The sequence below is a fragment of the Miscanthus floridulus genome, chromosome 12, assembly GCF_019320115.1.
Source record: "Miscanthus floridulus cultivar M001 chromosome 12, ASM1932011v1, whole genome shotgun sequence".
Classification (NCBI taxonomy): domain Eukaryota; kingdom Viridiplantae; phylum Streptophyta; class Magnoliopsida; order Poales; family Poaceae; genus Miscanthus; species Miscanthus floridulus.
In genome coordinates, this window is record NC_089591.1 from 84,328,557 (window position 1) to 84,345,739 (window position 17,183).

At 48.6% G+C, this 17,183-nt stretch overlaps 2 protein-coding genes across 3 annotated transcripts; one reads left to right on the forward strand and one right to left on the reverse strand.

The window, feature by feature from the left end:
• Window positions 1-44: 44 nt before the first annotated feature.
• LOC136498112 (pathogenesis-related thaumatin-like protein 3.5) lies at window positions 45-4,514 on the forward strand. 2 transcript variants are annotated; one of them, XM_066494049.1, is made up of 5 exons: window positions 45-255; window positions 1,329-1,758; window positions 1,852-1,971; window positions 2,704-3,370; window positions 3,955-4,514. In XM_066494049.1, the coding sequence occupies exons 3-5, from the start codon at window positions 1,908-1,910 to the stop codon at window positions 4,085-4,087; spliced, it is 864 nt and encodes a 287-aa protein (XP_066350146.1). In that variant the 5' UTR covers window positions 45-255; window positions 1,329-1,758; window positions 1,852-1,907; the 3' UTR covers window positions 4,088-4,514. The 2 variants fall into 2 exon arrangements, with proteins under 2 accessions (XP_066350146.1, XP_066350145.1); XM_066494048.1 differs by having other exon boundaries at window positions 46-255; window positions 1,329-1,971; window positions 3,955-4,513.
• Window positions 4,515-11,362: 6,848 nt separating this feature from the next.
• On the reverse strand, window positions 11,363-11,698 carry LOC136496281 (lysine-rich arabinogalactan protein 19-like). The gene has a single exon (XM_066491935.1). The coding sequence runs from the start codon at window positions 11,696-11,698 to the stop codon at window positions 11,363-11,365; it is 336 nt and encodes a 111-aa protein (XP_066348032.1).
• Window positions 11,699-17,183: the final 5,485 nt, after the last annotated feature.

Consider the following 17,183-nt stretch of genomic DNA (forward strand, 5'->3'; position numbering starts at 1 on the left):
TTGGGCCAACCTGAAACACGAAATATCAAAATCGTCCGCGACTTTGAACACGGGGGTCGCATTCCTATCCGCGGACCACATCTGCTGGAGCGGGTGGCGTGCGTGAGGCGGTCACTCACTCACCGGAGCTCGCCTGGCCGGACGGAGAAAGCGCGGGGCGGGAGGCGGGCGGATACGGAGTCGCAGGCGTCCGGGTCCGGCGGGCTGCTGCCAGCAGGAGCGGCCGATCGAGCTGCGGGCCCGTGCGACCAGCAGGTGAAGTTTTTTTTCATATATATATTTTTCCAAAAAAAAAAACTAGTTTAATACTTAAGCACACGGTTCTACGCTGGTTTATAGGCCCTAGTTAGTGCGTGTGTGTAGGTTATAACTTGATTTATCTTTTTTTTTATGTAAAGTTAGTGTTTGTACTAGTGAATACTATGCTTTAAGTTATTATTTTTAACTAGCTTAATTTTGTATGTAAGGCTATTTTTGTACTGGCGCAGCCACAGCTAGCTTCATCTTTTTTTTTCGGAATTTGGTCCAGTAAATAAGCCTTAGGTCTTTATGCTTTATAATTTGTGTTTACCATAGCTACTTGTAAGGTTGTTATGATTGGATTTTTTTTACCCTACCTTATAATGATTTGGAAAGTAAAATTTTTAGTTTTGATTTAGTTTAACATGATGAGTATGTTGATTTGACTTGGGAATGGCGAAAACAAATGGTAACTAGTGGAATGATTACGGGCCTTTTTTGGAATTAACCTTTATTCGGTGAGGGTCCAACACTTTGCAGTGCTGGCTCATGAGCATCCGTAATACACACCTCTGTGGCTGTTAGAGCGCGTTGGTTCGACAGGAATACTACATAAGGTCTACCACATTAGGTTTGACACAAATTTTGATGCATAGCATAAATAAACCAACATGAATTATGCATTAATTTGCACATCCATATCTGTGATCTGCCATGCCATTTCTATGACCACATCAGTTAATTGTTTAAGGACTGGGCAGTTTTGAACTGTTAACAATATTAGATAAAATTTTAAACTTATTTTTCCTAGTAAACGATATTATGTTATTTCTGTAATTGAGTAGACCCAAGGTATATATATATTTTTTCCCCGTAAATTTCAATTAAAAATGTATTAATAAAAAAACCAACAGTTGGCGCATAGATAGAAACCACATGAGCCATGCATGGACTCCAACATCCAATGAACCCCTACTCTCCTAGAGAGGATGTTATATTATTACATGTATATAAAGTAGTTTGGATTGTTAATGTAGCCTTTCTCTTGGTGACTATGCTAACAAACATGATTTTGGATGGATTCACAGAGAAGAGAGAAGTGGCTATACAGTATAAGAGGAAAGACCATGTTCGTACCGTTTCAGCGAAATAACAGTGTTTTTCTCTCACAATAAATCAGCATCAGCATCAGCCATTCAGTGCCAAAGCCTGGTGAACTACATCTATATATGCTGGTCATATCATGTGAATTGTGATTCTGATTGAGTTGACTGACGAGATGCTGAAAGCATGAAGCCAACAACGGAGCTACTAGTATTGGATAGGAGTAGAACAAGGAAAGGAAGCCTGATAGGAATGGTATTGGAATCGGAATCGGATGAGAGTATGAGACATGAGGAGAAGGGAGGGACGATAATGAGGATGTGGAACGAGCAAGGAAGGAACAACTGAAAGAGCATGGTTTGCTGCTGTTGCTGTACAAGAAGAAGATGAGTCTGCCATGCAAGCCAAGCCAAGGTTTTTACCTTCCTTGCTGCTGTGGAGAAGAGAGCCTCCCTATCCGTACGTATTCTCTTCCTCCCCATGGTATTAAGCCCAAGCTGTGTCCAGGTATCTGGCTTTCGTTTGCATGCACATCGATCGTGCACGCACCACGTTAAACAGCCATGGAGATGGAGAAGAGAGCCTCCCTGCCTCTGCTGCCTCTCCTCCTCTGCTTCCTACTGTCAGGTACTGCTACTTACTGTACATTCTTCTTTTCTTTCTTGGAAAAAACAAAGTGCTCTCTCACTCTTTCATGCCTGCCGAAAGCTCAGGAATTGAATGAATGCCACCGCTCTTTCTCCTTTTCCTTTGCCTTGGCCTTTTTCAGTTTGCAGTACTGCCCCATTTGCTCCCCGTGGAAAGGAAAAGACATGTATCAGAGCTTGTCTCTGGTCATGTCTATTGCACTACATCATTTTTCTCTCATCTCTGAAACTGCCTTCACATATTGTTCGTGTATACTACCTCCTTCCAAAAATATGAGATTCTAAGTTTTAGTTGAGTCAAACTTGTCTGCGTTTAACTAAGTTGATAAAGAATGTTAGTAACATTTATAACTCCACATAGTTATACTATCAAAATATACTCAATAATTAATCTGGCAATACTTATTTAGTATTGTAAATGTGAGTACCTGTTTTTGTATAGATTAGGTGAAACATAACTTCTTGAAAAGCAAGAATTGCATTCACAGATTGAATATTTCGCATCACATTGGATTAAAGAAACAATGTGTGCAAACTGATTCATCGTGTTTCTTCGACTTGGTGGGGTCGATTTACCAAATTATTACTGTACTTCTCTTAATCTTATAAGTAATAATAAGATAATACAAGATAACAAGATGCCAACAAATTAAATATAGACTTCTATATAGTATGCTTATGATGATGAGACAAAAAAATTACATGCATGCAGGTGCGGCGCGGCGCGCTGAGTCTGCCCGCGTGTTCACGATCATCAACCAGTGCAAGACGGTGATCTGGCCGGCGGTGACACCTGGCGAGAGCTTCGGCGGCGGCGGGTTCGCGCTCCGTCCGGGGCAGTCGATGATGTTCACGGCGCCGGTGGGGTGGTCGGGCCGCATCTGGGGCCGCACGGACTGCGACTTCGACGCGGGCGGGAACGGGTCTTGCGCCACGGGCTCCTGCGGCAGCGCGCTCAAATGCGGGTCGTCGGGCGCGACGCCGGCCAGCCTGGCCGAGTTCACGCTGGCGTCCGTGGACTACTACGACGTGAGCCTTGTGGACGGCTTCAACCTGCCCATGGTGATTAAGCCGGTGAACGGGCAGGGCAACTGCAGCGCGGCGGGGTGCGACGGGGACCTGCGGCTGAGCTGCCCGTCGGAGCTGGCCGTGAAGGCCAACGGGCGGACGGTGGCGTGCCGGAGCGCCTGCGACGTGTTCGACACCGACCAGTACTGCTGCCGCGGGCTGTTCGGGAACCCGGTCACGTGCCAGCCCACCTTCTACTCCAAGAAGTTCAAGGCCGCCTGCCCCACCGCCTACAGCTACGCCTACGACGATCCCACCAGCATCTTCACCTGCTCAGACGCCGACTACGTCATCACATTCTGCTCCAACAGGTATATATACTCCTATATTATAGGTTCAATCTTGCTTGCTGCAAATTAATCCCCATCTCCATGCAAATTGCCAACTAAACTTATGTATGTGCTCTGCTGCATGTAACGCCTGCATGCTGTTCTCATCTGAACATGCAGTGTTGCTGAACCTTGTCCTTGCACCGACCTCTGAAATTGCATACGCACCTTCCTTACACTGCCAAGGAATCTGATTCCAACTTGACACAATCATCATGTGCATTTGCGTAGCGACGACATGGAATCGTAGCAATCATATATAGTACTACTATCTAGAGATGCCACAGCAAAACAATGCAAAGCTCCCTTCTGCACTGTTTTTATATATCTGAAACTGTTGTCTGATGTTCTGCTTGCTTTTGTAAATTTTTTTATCGATGCTACGATTAAAGTTGATTAGAAATTGGTTATGATAACAAGCGGCATTATAGTTTGTTGCCTGCATTCTGATGATGTTATCACTTATCACAACCTGTGTTTGCCGGTTTTTGCTCCCAATTAGTCCCAAGTAGTAGTATGATTAACTGATAAATCCCGTTGTTGCATTGATTATTTCTGTTTTTCAGGAAGCAATCAGTGTGCTCGTACCACAACAACCAGCTTGTCTGCAGTGACTCGAGCAGATCTATGGCGATCAGCATGTCCAGGCTTATGCTCGTGCTGCTCCTCAGCTTTTTGGCTTTGCAGTTTTCAGTGTAAGCTAGCTAGGAGGATCGACGATCGAGCAAGGAGCAGCTAGTATATTATTGCTGCTAACTGTTTTTTCTTCTCTTGCATTGTCCTCCTCGCTCGCTCCTCTCATCTGGTTCTGACTTTCTGATCTATCGAGGAACAAAAGTGCAGACAGGTGATTTTATTTGTTTGTCCAATACGTACAGCGGGCACTCTCTCTGAAACTGATGAGATGAGACACACACATGTGTGTGTGAACATATATTATATTAGTGATTCTTGACATGCATAGAGAGCATAATAAGTGATTCTTCTTTGCTTGCTCCTTTGTCCCTTTTTATCATGTATGTATGTAATAGGCATGTGGTTCAGTCAGTGCAAGTGCAGACAGCAGCACTGCACCAGGCCACATGCATGATTGCAATGATGTAATTTAATTAAAAAAGAAAGCATAATATCCAAGCTAGCTACAGATCGTGTGTGATGTGTCTTGCAGTAACAATATAATGTTGTGCTGTGTGTGGATTTGATTTCAGACTTTCAACAGGTCACAAAATATATGGTTTACAATATTGATGTTGGCACATACATACAGTACAACCGATCTCATTTGAAGCAATGCAATATGGGTAGGGCAGAACGATATATATGATGGCACAAGCTAGCTGATGCTATGAAGATAGTAGATAGGTTGTGCCCCGATGGATCTAACTAGCTAGGGGCCAAGGTTGAGCAAAATGAAGATTGATGAACTCAGTCGGAGAATCGTACTGAGGACAGAGACAGAGATATGCTGGATAGGCATGGGCTTGACCACAGAGAATCGATCGATGATCAACAGCAAGCTAGCACAACAGTGGTGCTGCTGGTGCCTTATTAACTTGTGCAGGTGAAGTGAGCCCAACAGCCATGCATGCTGATATGATGATGATATGCTACAATACAAGCATCATAACATGGCACATGCGGCAATCGAGTGCACTGGAACCCAACCAGGGCCGTGTTTAGTTCACGCACCGAATCGGCGCCGCCGAATTTCCGGTGGTACTGTAGCTACAGTACTTTTGTTTTTATTTTGTAATAATTGTCCAATCGTTGACTAATTAGACTCAAAACGTTCGTCTCGCAAAGTACAACCAAACTGTGCAATTAGTTTTTTATTTCGTCAACATTTAGTACTCCATACATGTACCGCAAATTTGATGTGACGGGAAATCTTTTTTTTTTTTTTGTATAATGTCAAATTCTGGAATCGGGGGAACTAAACATGACCCAGAATATCTCACATGCATATGCATGGAGAGATGGCCGGATCGGAGATAGGTATGGATGCACTTCACCATCAACGGCCCATGGCCCTTGCTAGCTCGCTAGCTATTGGTAGTTGTCTGTATTTGTTCCACTTCTTTGCTCCTCTATTCTTTCTTCATCAGCTGATGATGCATTAATTAATTAATTAGTACCAGCGGCAGTATATATGTATGCACTGAGGATTAAGGCAAGAGATTAGCTAGGACCACGTATTTTATATATATTGTTGCTGGAGTGTGAGACTGAACTATTGTTCAAAGCACTAGCAGAGAAATAACTTTCGATTCGCACCTTTAGTCTCGGTTGTGTTAGGGTTCGGGGCTAATGTGAGCATTAGACCATTAGTCTCGGATCTAAATTTCACAGGCACCGAAGACCCTTTTATCTTGGTTAGTAACACCAATCGGGACTAAAAGGTCACCCATACCGGGACTAAAGGTCTCTCACCCGAGACTAAAGGGCCCCCGCGGGTGAATTCAAAAGGAGAGTGCCCAGGACTTTTTCACATGTGGTGTGTAGTTGAGTTGGTAAGTAAGCTACGCGCGAGGCAAGGGCCTTGGGTTCGAATCTCACGCACCGCAAGAAAGGTCTCCAAGATTTAAACTATTTTAGTCTCGGTTGCATGACCCGGGACTAAGGGTCCCGATCTCCCGGATCAGGACTAAAGCCAGTTGCCAACCAACTAAAGCCAGTTGCCAACCGGGATTGAATGAGGGGTGTAGGGTTCCGTGACGCCTAAGAGGGGGGTTTGAATTAGGCAACTTAAAAAATCTAACTCTTAACTATGGTCTCTTTTTCTAACCTTAGCAAAACCTATGCAAAAGATAAATTATCTAAATGTGCAACTACGGTTTTGCTAGTGTATTGCTATCTCTACCGCAAAAGGAGTAAAATAAACAATGTAAATGCGGAAGCTAAAGAGCAAGGTAGAGATATGCAAACTCTCGTCGATGACTCCGGTATTTTTACCGAGGTATCGAGAAGCGCACAAGCTTCCCCCTAATCCTCGTTGGAGCCCCTCACAAGGAATCCCTCGCAAGGGCCAAGCTCCCGGTCGGGTAACTCCGTGGATAGCCTCGGGCCTTCCCCACGCGCAAGTGGGTCTCCAACGTGCCTTCCGGCAAGCCTCTCCCGGATGCTCCCCGCCGTCTTCACTATCAAGTTTCCAGCCGAAATGTTGCGGGCCTTATTCCCTCCGGTACATGGTGGCGGCCACACCACAACCGCGGTTTGTGTGATCTCACAAGACTATAAGCCCTCCGATGTACAACAATGATGCGCGCAAGCACCGAGTGGTAAGAGGTACGCAAACCTCACTAAACACTAGGCCTTAACCTAGAGCAAGCGCATAAGCGGTGGTCTAATCAACCTAAGCACTTCACAAAGCACCTACGCTAATCACCTAATAAGACACTAAGCACTATGCAAGTGGAGATCACAAAAATGGTGTATCAACACCCTTGATATGTTTCCTCAGCTCCAACTCTCTCATTTGGCCGGTTGGGGGTTGTATTTATAAGCCCCATTGAGAAAGTAGCCGTTGGGGACGAAATTCTGCTTTTCTGCTACTGACCGGACGCTGATCACGTCCTGACCGGACGCGTCCGGTCGTCCCGACCGTTGGAGCCGCGATCAACTGATCAGACGCTGCAAGCGTCCGGTCACATGCCACCGGACGCGTCCGGACATATTTTCGCCGCTATGGAACCTCTTTGTACTCGACCGGACTCTATTGTCCTGCGTCCGGTCGATCTGCCGCCAGCGTCAGGTCCAACGTTCGGTCACTGCTGTTGCTAAGCCTCTTGATCGGGGCGTCCGGTCACTATGCTACCAGCGTCCGGTCCAACGTCCGGTCACTGCTGCTGCCGAGCCTCTTGATCGGGGCGTCCAGTCACTGTGCTACCAACGTCCGGTCTAGCGTCCGGTCACTTCTGTGAACTCGTTTCTTTGCGATCTTGCGTATGGCTTGGTTCCTATCTTCATGCTTGGACTTTGCTTGATATCTTGTGTCGGTGCAGAAAGTGACCAACTAGTGAATATTTGTAGTTTTGTTGTATGTTGTGATCGGAGGTGGCATAGCACTCAATGACACAGGATTTATACTGGTTCGGGCAACGTGCCCTATGTCTAGTTGGGGTCGGTCGGTGACTTTATTCCTGAGCCCAGGTGCTCGAAGTCTGTAGTGGGGTTACAAACGAGAAGGAGAAATGAGGGGTGTTCAAGAGGCCCGGTCGGGTCCGACCAGAAGGGTCGAGGGCGACCGGAACTCCGCTATGAGCTAGAAGTTCAAGCGTGTGCTTGAGGGCTTGTGAGCTATCGATCTAGTAAGTCTGAGCCTAAAGAAGTCAACCTCCCTCTGTTGGAGGGAGCGCATCCCCTTTTATAGATGAAGAGGATGACTTTACAGGTGAGAGGGAGATAGTACGGATGTTTCTAAGCCTTGCTGCCCACGCTGATGAAGACTGGATAATGGTAGGCACCCCTAACACTGTTGATGTCGTTGTAGAATATCGGATGTGTACGGAAGGTCGTGCTATCTTCTTCAGGAAGGATGGACGCCGGTACCTGCAAATCCTATTTGATGCCTAGCGGCATGTGAGGAGCTACGCTATGTTCACCCGATACAGCAAATCCTGGTGCCCATACTGCGATCGATGTTCAAAGGCACGTGGGGGGCTTACCGTATGGGAGTTTTAGCGGCCCCTACAATACTGTAGGGGGAGATGGTGGCTGCAGAGTATTGTTTCGTGCAGGGTATGGTCCTTGGTACAGTGGTTTTGACTTGTGAGCCTTGCCTTGCCTTTCTCCGCATGTCTTCTGGTTCCTACCGAATGGGGCGCCCCCGGTCGGATGGCTCCAGCCGGCCCTGAGTGCGCCGATCGGAGAAGAGCGGTGAGCAGGGTTCCCACGAGCCTCGGTCGCGGGGTCAGAGTAGGAAGCAATGTTTTGGGCCAGGCCTTCCGATTGGAGAGACCGTTTGGAGGCGACTGGTGCCTGAAGCGAGTGCTCTGGTCGGAGAGGTGGGCCGGAGAAGTTGATGAGCGGGCGCTTGTTCTTTTGGGTAGACCTTCCGGTCGGTGACTGGATTGCCCTTCCGGCCCGTTGTGTTTTAGACTCTTGGGCCGGCCCATGAACTACATGTTGTTTTCCTGGGCCGAGCCCGGGCGTGGAAGCCGGTCCCCGAGGGACCCCGGGTTTATGAACCCGACATCTTGGGTCTTCTCTTGTGCTTCTAATGTCTTGCTTATGGTGTTGATCATCGGATCATCACATTGCCTTCGTCCAAGTCACATCTTACACCCTATTGAACTACAAAACAATCACTTGCAAATTCATTAGTCCAATTTGGTTGTGTTGGTCATCAAACACCAAAATCCAAAGTAAATGGGCCTAGGGTCCATTTTTCTTACAAGGGGGTTTTCAGGTTTGAAAGATCAATAATGGTTGGTTGGACTGCCGTTTATTTCTGGCTGAATTAGCATTGTGATTTCGGGCTGGTCCCACTCCCATGAATATTTTTTTAGAAAAGGGTTGGATTTTTTTCTCGAATACGTAAAAGATTTGTGTATCATTGTATTAAGAAGAGTTTAAAGAAACATACAACGCGCTTCTATCGAGCGTCGAAGGGGGTCGACCTAACACAGCTAAAGCTGGACCATCCTAGCAAAAGACCTCATATTTCGATATTACATAAAAGGAAACTACCAATATTGACATAGCTTTGTGGCCTAGGAGATGGCCTTGCGTCTTTGTGGCTGCCTAGACGGTGCCTTTCCAACAGCCAGGAAGAGCTCGTCCAACGCCTCGGCTTTGGACGCAGTCAGGTTGCCGTCGAAGAGCCTGTCAAAGGCCTCCAACTCCAAAGTGAGATGGCGCAGATGGACCCCTAGTGTAGCACATACGCTGCATGATTAGCACCTCACCTCGCTTGGAAGCTAGCACTCAAGAGAGGCCCTAAGCCACCAACCGCCTGCTCCACCATGGTAGTACCAGCTTAGCAGGAGGCTACTTGGGAGGCTCGTAAATCAGCGGAGAGCTCCTCTTATGCGTGACATTGTTGATGAAGCTATCAAGGCGTTGTTTGGCAGAGTCGTCGTTGTCCACAGCTTGGTGGGTAACCCCTGGTGGTAAATTAGAAGGGCCATCCACCGTGAGGTCGACCACATGTGTCTTCAGCGAGTCCACTGCCCACTGAATGGGGCGTGGAGGTGGTGTCCGCAGCACACAGGAGGCTACTGCATCCTCTAACTGGGGGCCGCCACTGCCGGTGCCTTATCTAGAAGCTGGAGGGTCACCGAAGTTGATGGGAGGTGCTCAAGGAAAGGCCACGCGATGATCTGACTGCCGATGAGCGAGGCTGCGAACTCCTCAACCATCGGGTTCTCTGAGATATCATGATCCTGCATGGCGCTCGGGTACAATGTGAGCGTCAACGGGGCGGGTTCAACCATGCCCGTCATGTTGGTCAGCCCACCGTGCCTTGCCTTAGTTCCAGCAGCGGCCGAGGTGAAGTCCGATGCCATTTGGGCGTCTCCTGTCGACAACCCGTGACTGTCGGTGGCGACACTCGTTGCCGCAGCGGTATCGTCCCCCTTCAGTTGGTGCTGATGTCTCCGACGCCTCTGCCGTCTGCCTACGCCCACCATTGTAGTGCGTGGTCGCACCTGGCACAACAGCTGATGCACCCGGCATAGCCCCAGCCACGCTCGATGTGTCTCCCTGAGTACTTGGCCGGTTGCCCAAGATACGCTCCTAGACAGGGCGTTGTTGCCGACCTTCTAGGGCACCAACTGTGCCAGAGTCAGAAGGAGGCACCTTCTGCCGCTGCTTACAGTCCTACGTGAGGTGTCGGAACCCCTTACATCAGAGGCAGTGTGGAGGCAGCTTGCAGGTTGCCACCCTGTGCACGATGGAGAGACAGTTGAAGCACTTCCCACGTAGATCCGCTAGATAGCGGGTAGGAGGCCGCTGGTTCGCTGATGCGGCACGGGCGGGGCGTGCCCCTCTAGCACCGCTTAACGACCCCTGCAACAAGACCTCACGCCAGTCGTCGGCGTTCAGAGTAGAGATGCACTGGCGTGTGGAGCCTCGTCCGTGACGTTCGAGGCGCTGTCGGGCAGGGACATGGCCGTCCATGGGCCAAGCAGGCAGGCTGTGCACTAGCTGGGGGTGCGTCGTGGCCGGCGAGTCCTACGGTTGCGCCGCTCGTGCACAACACCAGCATCAGCAGCACTGTCGTGCGCACCTCCTACGACGTTGGCTAGTCGGGCCCCATCGGCCAGGGGCGCTTGCCCCGCTCAGTAGCAGCGTTGCCATGAGTGAGGCGTGGCTTGGCACGCTCCAACAAAGGCAACTTCCGAAGATGTGACCCCTGGCGGACTACGTCGAGGTAGGAGGTTGGGGAGGTGACCGGCGGCCTCTCCGCGTCAGAATCGTTAAGGTCCTCATCTGCCCAATGACGAGCCTTGGAACGCCCCATCGATCCGTGCCTAAGGTGGAAGGGGGAGGCGAGGGGGGACAGAGAGGACGACGGGCTGGGCGCAGGGGGGGTGCACGAGGAAGATGTCAAGCCCCGATGTTGGATGACGTCGCTGCGGCGAACTGGGCGCCTAGGTGTCCTCGACGAGAACCAGTGACTCGTCCTCCACCAGCCATGATTCGGGCTGGGCGGCGGCTGCCCCCAGTGGCGGTGGGGGGCACCGGATCTGGCTCCCCTGTAGGGCTGCGGGGAGCTCATGTCGACGGTGACTGCCCCCGGCGGCAGAGGGAGCATGGGCTGCGGCATCAGCTCTGTAGAGGAAGGAGCAGGCTCCACAGGCGATGTCGGCAGCGGCGCGGCCTCCCCGTGAACAGCCGAGGTGCCTGCACCCGGCCCAGCGGCCTTAGCGTGCTTGCCGGCTGTGGCGGTGATGGCCACGGCAGCAACAGCCTCTAGCGGCGTCAAAGGGGGCGAAGTGGGTGGGGTGACGCCAGATCGGGGCCCTGGCAAGGCTACGCGGAGCCCGCGGGCACAGCACCGGCGGGGGAACCCGTTTGGGCCGGCACGGGGTTCGGCGCAGGTGGCGGATCCTCCGCGCACGGCCTTGGGGCGTCCACGGCTGGCTCAGGCGGTGGATGGGGCGGTGGGGCGCCGATGGATGAGGTTCCCGCGGTGGCGACGTCCGTCCCATGTGGCTGCGGGACGCCGGAGGAGCAGCCCGACGCGGATGGCGGCGGCGGTCGCCCGGCGCACTCGAGCACACCCGCGCGTGGGCGAGGAGAGGAGGGTGGCGCGGCCGTGGAGGCAAGTTCTGGCTCAGCCGGTGTCGAGGATGGGGCGGCTGTCATGATCGGCGCTCGCCTGAGCGACGAGGGCGCGGCTGGCGCACCATTGTCGGCTGTCGTGCGCGGAGGGTGAAGGACTGGCGTGGACGAAGGTAGGGGGCTGGTGGGGGAGGGGGAGGGTGGCGGCGGCGGCGGAGCGGCGACAGCTGAAGCGGCGGCGGCATCAGGGTGAAAACCTAATGGGCCGCGCAGCCCATCCTGACTGAGACGAATTAAAAGAACCCTCCCTTTGGTATGACATATTGCTTCGAAAAGGGTTGGATTTTATTAATATATGAAAATAAATGTGCAGGGTACTGGTACCTGACAAAGATATAGCTAGTTGCGGTATGTAATGGCCCTGTTTGGATACTCTAGCACAGCTAGAGGTTAGAGTTAGTTTCTAGCTCAGGACTAGCCCTGAACTAACTCTAGCCTAAGAGATGTTTGGATACAAGGGTTAAAATGATAATAAATGTGCTTTCCAAATCATTGGTGCGGGTAAAAGTAGAGATAAAACAGTGGACCCCACCTCAAATAGCCCCAACTAGCCCAAATAATCACCTCTTTGGGGGGATAGTTTTTTAGGGTGGGCTAGTTGCAAATAACCCACTCTAGCCCTCTTGTTTGGCTACTTTAGGGCTAGTTGAGCTCCAACTAACCTAAACTAGCTCTAACCCATGGATCCAAACAGGGCCAATGTTAGGGAGAGCAGGCAGCATTGATCTCAGCAAGAATATAATTCTCGGGTGCAGCAAGAACAACTCAAAATAAATGTACATTTTGTTCTCTTGAGTTGAACATTTATTTCTAGTTCTGGCCACAAGTAGCTATAAAATCCAGATAAATTTTGGTTGATGATGATACTCACTAGATTAATTCATCATGGAAATTGATTCCAAAACAATTATTTGTATCTTTTGTCGAAATTGTTAGTCGGAGTTTAACTTTATATATGTAGGCCGTATCAACATATATCCTAAACAACTTACATTTGGAGAGAGAGAGAGAGAGACACACACACACACACATACACACACTCATTCTCGGAATCAGCATCTTGTCTCGAGATTAGCAATTATGTTTGAACGGTGCCATGCCTTAACAGTAGTATAATGTACTGGCTTATTGCGTAATTGGGTTATGCTTTGTTCCTTTTGAGAGCGACAGCGGCATGGACCTCGGCATATGGAGGATTGCGCCTCGTGCTTCCTCCTTCAATTCCTCCCCTCCCACTCGTGTTTTGGCTCACTGCAGCAGATGCATGCCACACTGAAACTCACAGCAACTTAACGCCATCACTTTGTTCAAATTATAGCTCGAGAGCATATCAAACTAAGCCTTAATTATAAACTCGACCGGAGGGAGTAGCACCAACGTAGTAGTACAAGTACAAATTCGTGGTGGGCTATTTCTTTGTTATAACGAACGAGGAACAACTCAACAAGATAGAAGAATCGTGTGGCTGATCGATGGAGAGGTTATTTATCAAAAGCGCAGCCTTTGCAGGAAACTTCGCAGGCAAAAGAAGCATAGAGCCCATGCATGAACAATTTCGGGATTCTACATAGGCTGCAGCTACCAGCTAGGGGCCGGGACACAACAAGATAAAGCACAGCATCTGGGTGAGTGATCTCGTACTCACAGCATGCATGCATGATGAACACACACACACACAGGGGGCACCTGGTTGTGAAATTCAGACGGTGTGTGTGTGTGTGCGCGCGCGCGCGCATGGTGCCATGCTCTTGAGATGCAAAAAGGAAAACAAAACGCAAAAAGCAGCTTAGCTCTCCTGCTTTATTCGTTTTTCCGTTGGTTGCTGATATGCTGATGGGATGGCTTTTTGAGATGTTGGCTAGCTGCTGATCGCATATGATATGCACGTATGATTGTCTCCTCGCCTCTGCAGCTCCACATTCAGAGATGACTATGCAGGTCAGCAACTGCGACTGCAGGCATGAGGCAATGGCCTTCTGCAGTCTTCAGTCATGAGGACTGACTGACTGACTAGCGGATCAGCACTGAAATGGATTGCAGCCACCAGCGGACCAGCCCATGGCCATGCCGCCCGCCGAGTGGGGATCCATCGTCCATGCTGCATGGAGCTCCCAAACCTGCATGAATTTAGGGTAGGGTCCTCCAATAAACAGAGGGGGGGGGGGGGGGGGGGGGGATGCAGCAAGCAGATCCATAGACATCACGTTTCAGGCCGTGTTTAGTTACCCCCGAATCGACGCCGCCGAAAACACTGTAGGTACACTGTAGGTACAGTAGCATTTTGTTTGTATTTGTCAATAATTGTCCAATCGTTGACTAATTAGGCTCAAAACGTTCGTCTCGCAAAGTACAACTAAACTGTGCAATTAGTTTTTTATTTCGTCAACATTTAGTGCTACATACATGTACCGTAAGTTTAATGTGACGGGGAATCTTTTTTTTTCATAGTGCCAAAGTTTGGATTCTGGGCCCGGGCCCGTTTAGTTGCCGGCCGAAGTTGGTGCCGCGGGAATCGCACATCACTGCAGCGCACTGTAGCATTTTCGTTTATATTGTGCCGCGGGAATCGCACATCACTGCAGCGCACTGTAGCATTTCGTTTATATTGTTGGAACCAGTGATGACCACCGAGTTCACGATCTTGAAGCTGGCTTGCAGCCGGCCTGGCTCGTTACCACGAGCCTGCGCTCCCACAGGTCCAGGTCCACCGGAGCTGACAACATATAAGGCCTTTGGGCCTTCTCAAGGGTGGGGGCTTCTTCCGCCTTATATGTTGTGCTCCCCCATCATCGCTACACGATGTGGGACTAAACCCCAACAATCTCTCCCTTAGTCACACATCGGGGTGCCCCCGCTCCCTCAGATCCCAGGTCCACCGGAGCTGACAACATATAAGACCTTTGGGCCTTTCCAACCCAAAAGACTAGCCTGATAGGTGGGGACTTCTTCCGCCTTATATGTTGTGCTCCCCCACCATCGCTACACGATGTGGGACTAAACCCCAACATGTATTTGGTAATAATTGTCCAATCGTTGACTAATTAGACTCAAAACGTTCGTCTCGCAAAGTACAACTAAACTATACAATTAGTTTTTGATTTCGTCAACATTTAGTACTCCATGCATGTACCGTAAATTTAATGTGACGAAGAATCTTCTTTTTACATAGTGCCAAAGTTTAGATTTTGAGTAACTAAACAAGCGCCTGGTTGAACTAAACATGGCCTCGTAGTCATGCATGCACGCAGCACGCTGCTGCAACTTACCCTGCCATGGCCACTACCGGCGCCATGTCATGCCATGCCCTGTACTGAACTACTGATAGGCAGCAGCAAAACTTAGGGGGTGTTTGGTTCCATAGATTAAATTTTAGTCCATGTCACATCGGACGTTTGGATATTATTTAGGAGAACTAAATATGAGTTAATTATAAAACTAATTACATAGATGAAGACTAATTTACGAGATGAATTTATTAAGCCTAATTAATCCGTCATTAGCATATATTTACTGTAGCACAACATTGTCAAATCATAGACTAATTAGGCTTAAAAAATTCGTCTCGCAAATTAGCCACAATCTGTGCAATTAGTTATTTTTTTATCTATATTTAATACTTCATGCATGTGTCCAAACATCCGATGGGACAGGGATTAAAATTTGCCTGTAGTAACCAAACACCCCCTTACTCCAATGCGAATCCGAATAATCCTGCATGTGTTGTGATGTGGCGTCGCTCTCATCGTATACATACATCACTCCCTTCTTGCTACTATTGTCTGTCAGATACTCAGGTTTCAGTTTCAGTTTCACAGCTCTGCCTGCCTTGCTTGTTTTCTGCATGCCAAAAAAAGAATGCATTTCCCGCTTTCTAAGAAGTCAATCAAACGACCTAAAGTTTGATCAAGCTTATACAAAAAGATTACCGACAGTTATGATACTAAATAAATACTGTTAGGTTCACTATACAATAGATTTTCCGAAATAAAATATTGTTTCTTTTCTGAAGCCAACAGGCAGGGCACGTGAAAAGAAGGTGCCAATTTTATTGAACAGATAAGAGAGGAGTGTGACACGATAAAATCAGAACCAGCTATGGATGGTCCAAACAAAACCAAATCCGCCCAATCACAATCGCGCTAAGTACACATCTGTAATAAGTTGATTGTTTGATTCCTTGTACATACTGTAATAACCACCATTGGGTTGGGGCCTGCCTGCCTGCATCAACTTGCTTTTATTCCAGATCTTGCATGCTAGTTAGTAACGCCACCAGTATCCAAGACCAAGAAACGCCAGGGTACATGCATGTGCTATTCTGGACTCAGCTCATTACTCATTAGTAGTAATCAAGTACGTAGCGTGCTGGCATTGGTAATCTAGAAATCATCAAGATTTTGTCATTTGGATCTTCATCTAGAAATCATCAAGTACGTAGCGTGCTGCTCATTACTCCTATGTCTGTATGTACGTTCATCCATTCATCCTCATCTAGGATAGCTACTTAGCTAGGCAGGCAGAGGTTGTACAACTTGTAACTTGTACGGAGTGAGTGAGTCTGCAAGCAATTTCAGTGGTTGCATGTAACTTATAGGCTTGTACAAGTTGTACAACTTGTTCAGAAGCACACCTAAGTTGTTTGTCTTCCTCCAAAGCAAGCAAAATTGAGAGTTTTACTGTACTCCACTGGACGAAGCGTTTTGTTCCTATTCATGTTTTGAATTTCTCCAATTGTAGGTCATGGCTCATCTATCTAAAGATGTTTTGAATTTCAGTTCAACCTCGGTATTGGGCATCGAGCTAGTTTTGTTCCTATATATTCATTGTGAGATACGACGAATATACACCATGTTCGCTTGTTGGTTTCAGCCAGGCTTATTCAACCAGCCAACAGTGTTTTCATCTCACAACAAACCAGCACCAGCCAGCTCAAACCAACCCAGAAACCAACCAGCGAACACGCCGATAATCTGAAGCTCAGTAAACAAAACAAACAATATATTCACTGTACTAGCTATAGAGTACTTGGGACGCCATCAAGGCATGGGATCAAGAACACCACCGATGTGTTTGTGTCATAACATGCCATAACATGCCATGCTGGATAACTCATTTACTAATCAAGCCCCGCCATTGTTAGTGTTAGCTAGCTGCATACCTGCATGCTCTTTAATCCAATGACTAAATTACCTGGAGCATAAGCAGGTGCAGAAGCAGAGCAGGCTCCTGCTCCTCCACCTCCACCCTCATCAGATCACTCCCCAAACCAAAAGCATAAAGCTGCACCAATACAAATAAAGCCTCGTCTCTCTCTCTCTCTCTCTCTCTCTCTCTCTTCTCTCCTCTCTTCCTCATTTTTTATTTTTTAGTCTTATTTTTGAAAAATATTCACATTTAGACCCTTGACGGTTTTAATTCTGTTTTGGACCCTGTGCTCGGCGTCTCGGCTCCCTAAGTCATGGCGCCGAGGTTGGATGCGCTGGTAGCCGAGCTGCCTGATCAAGAGCTG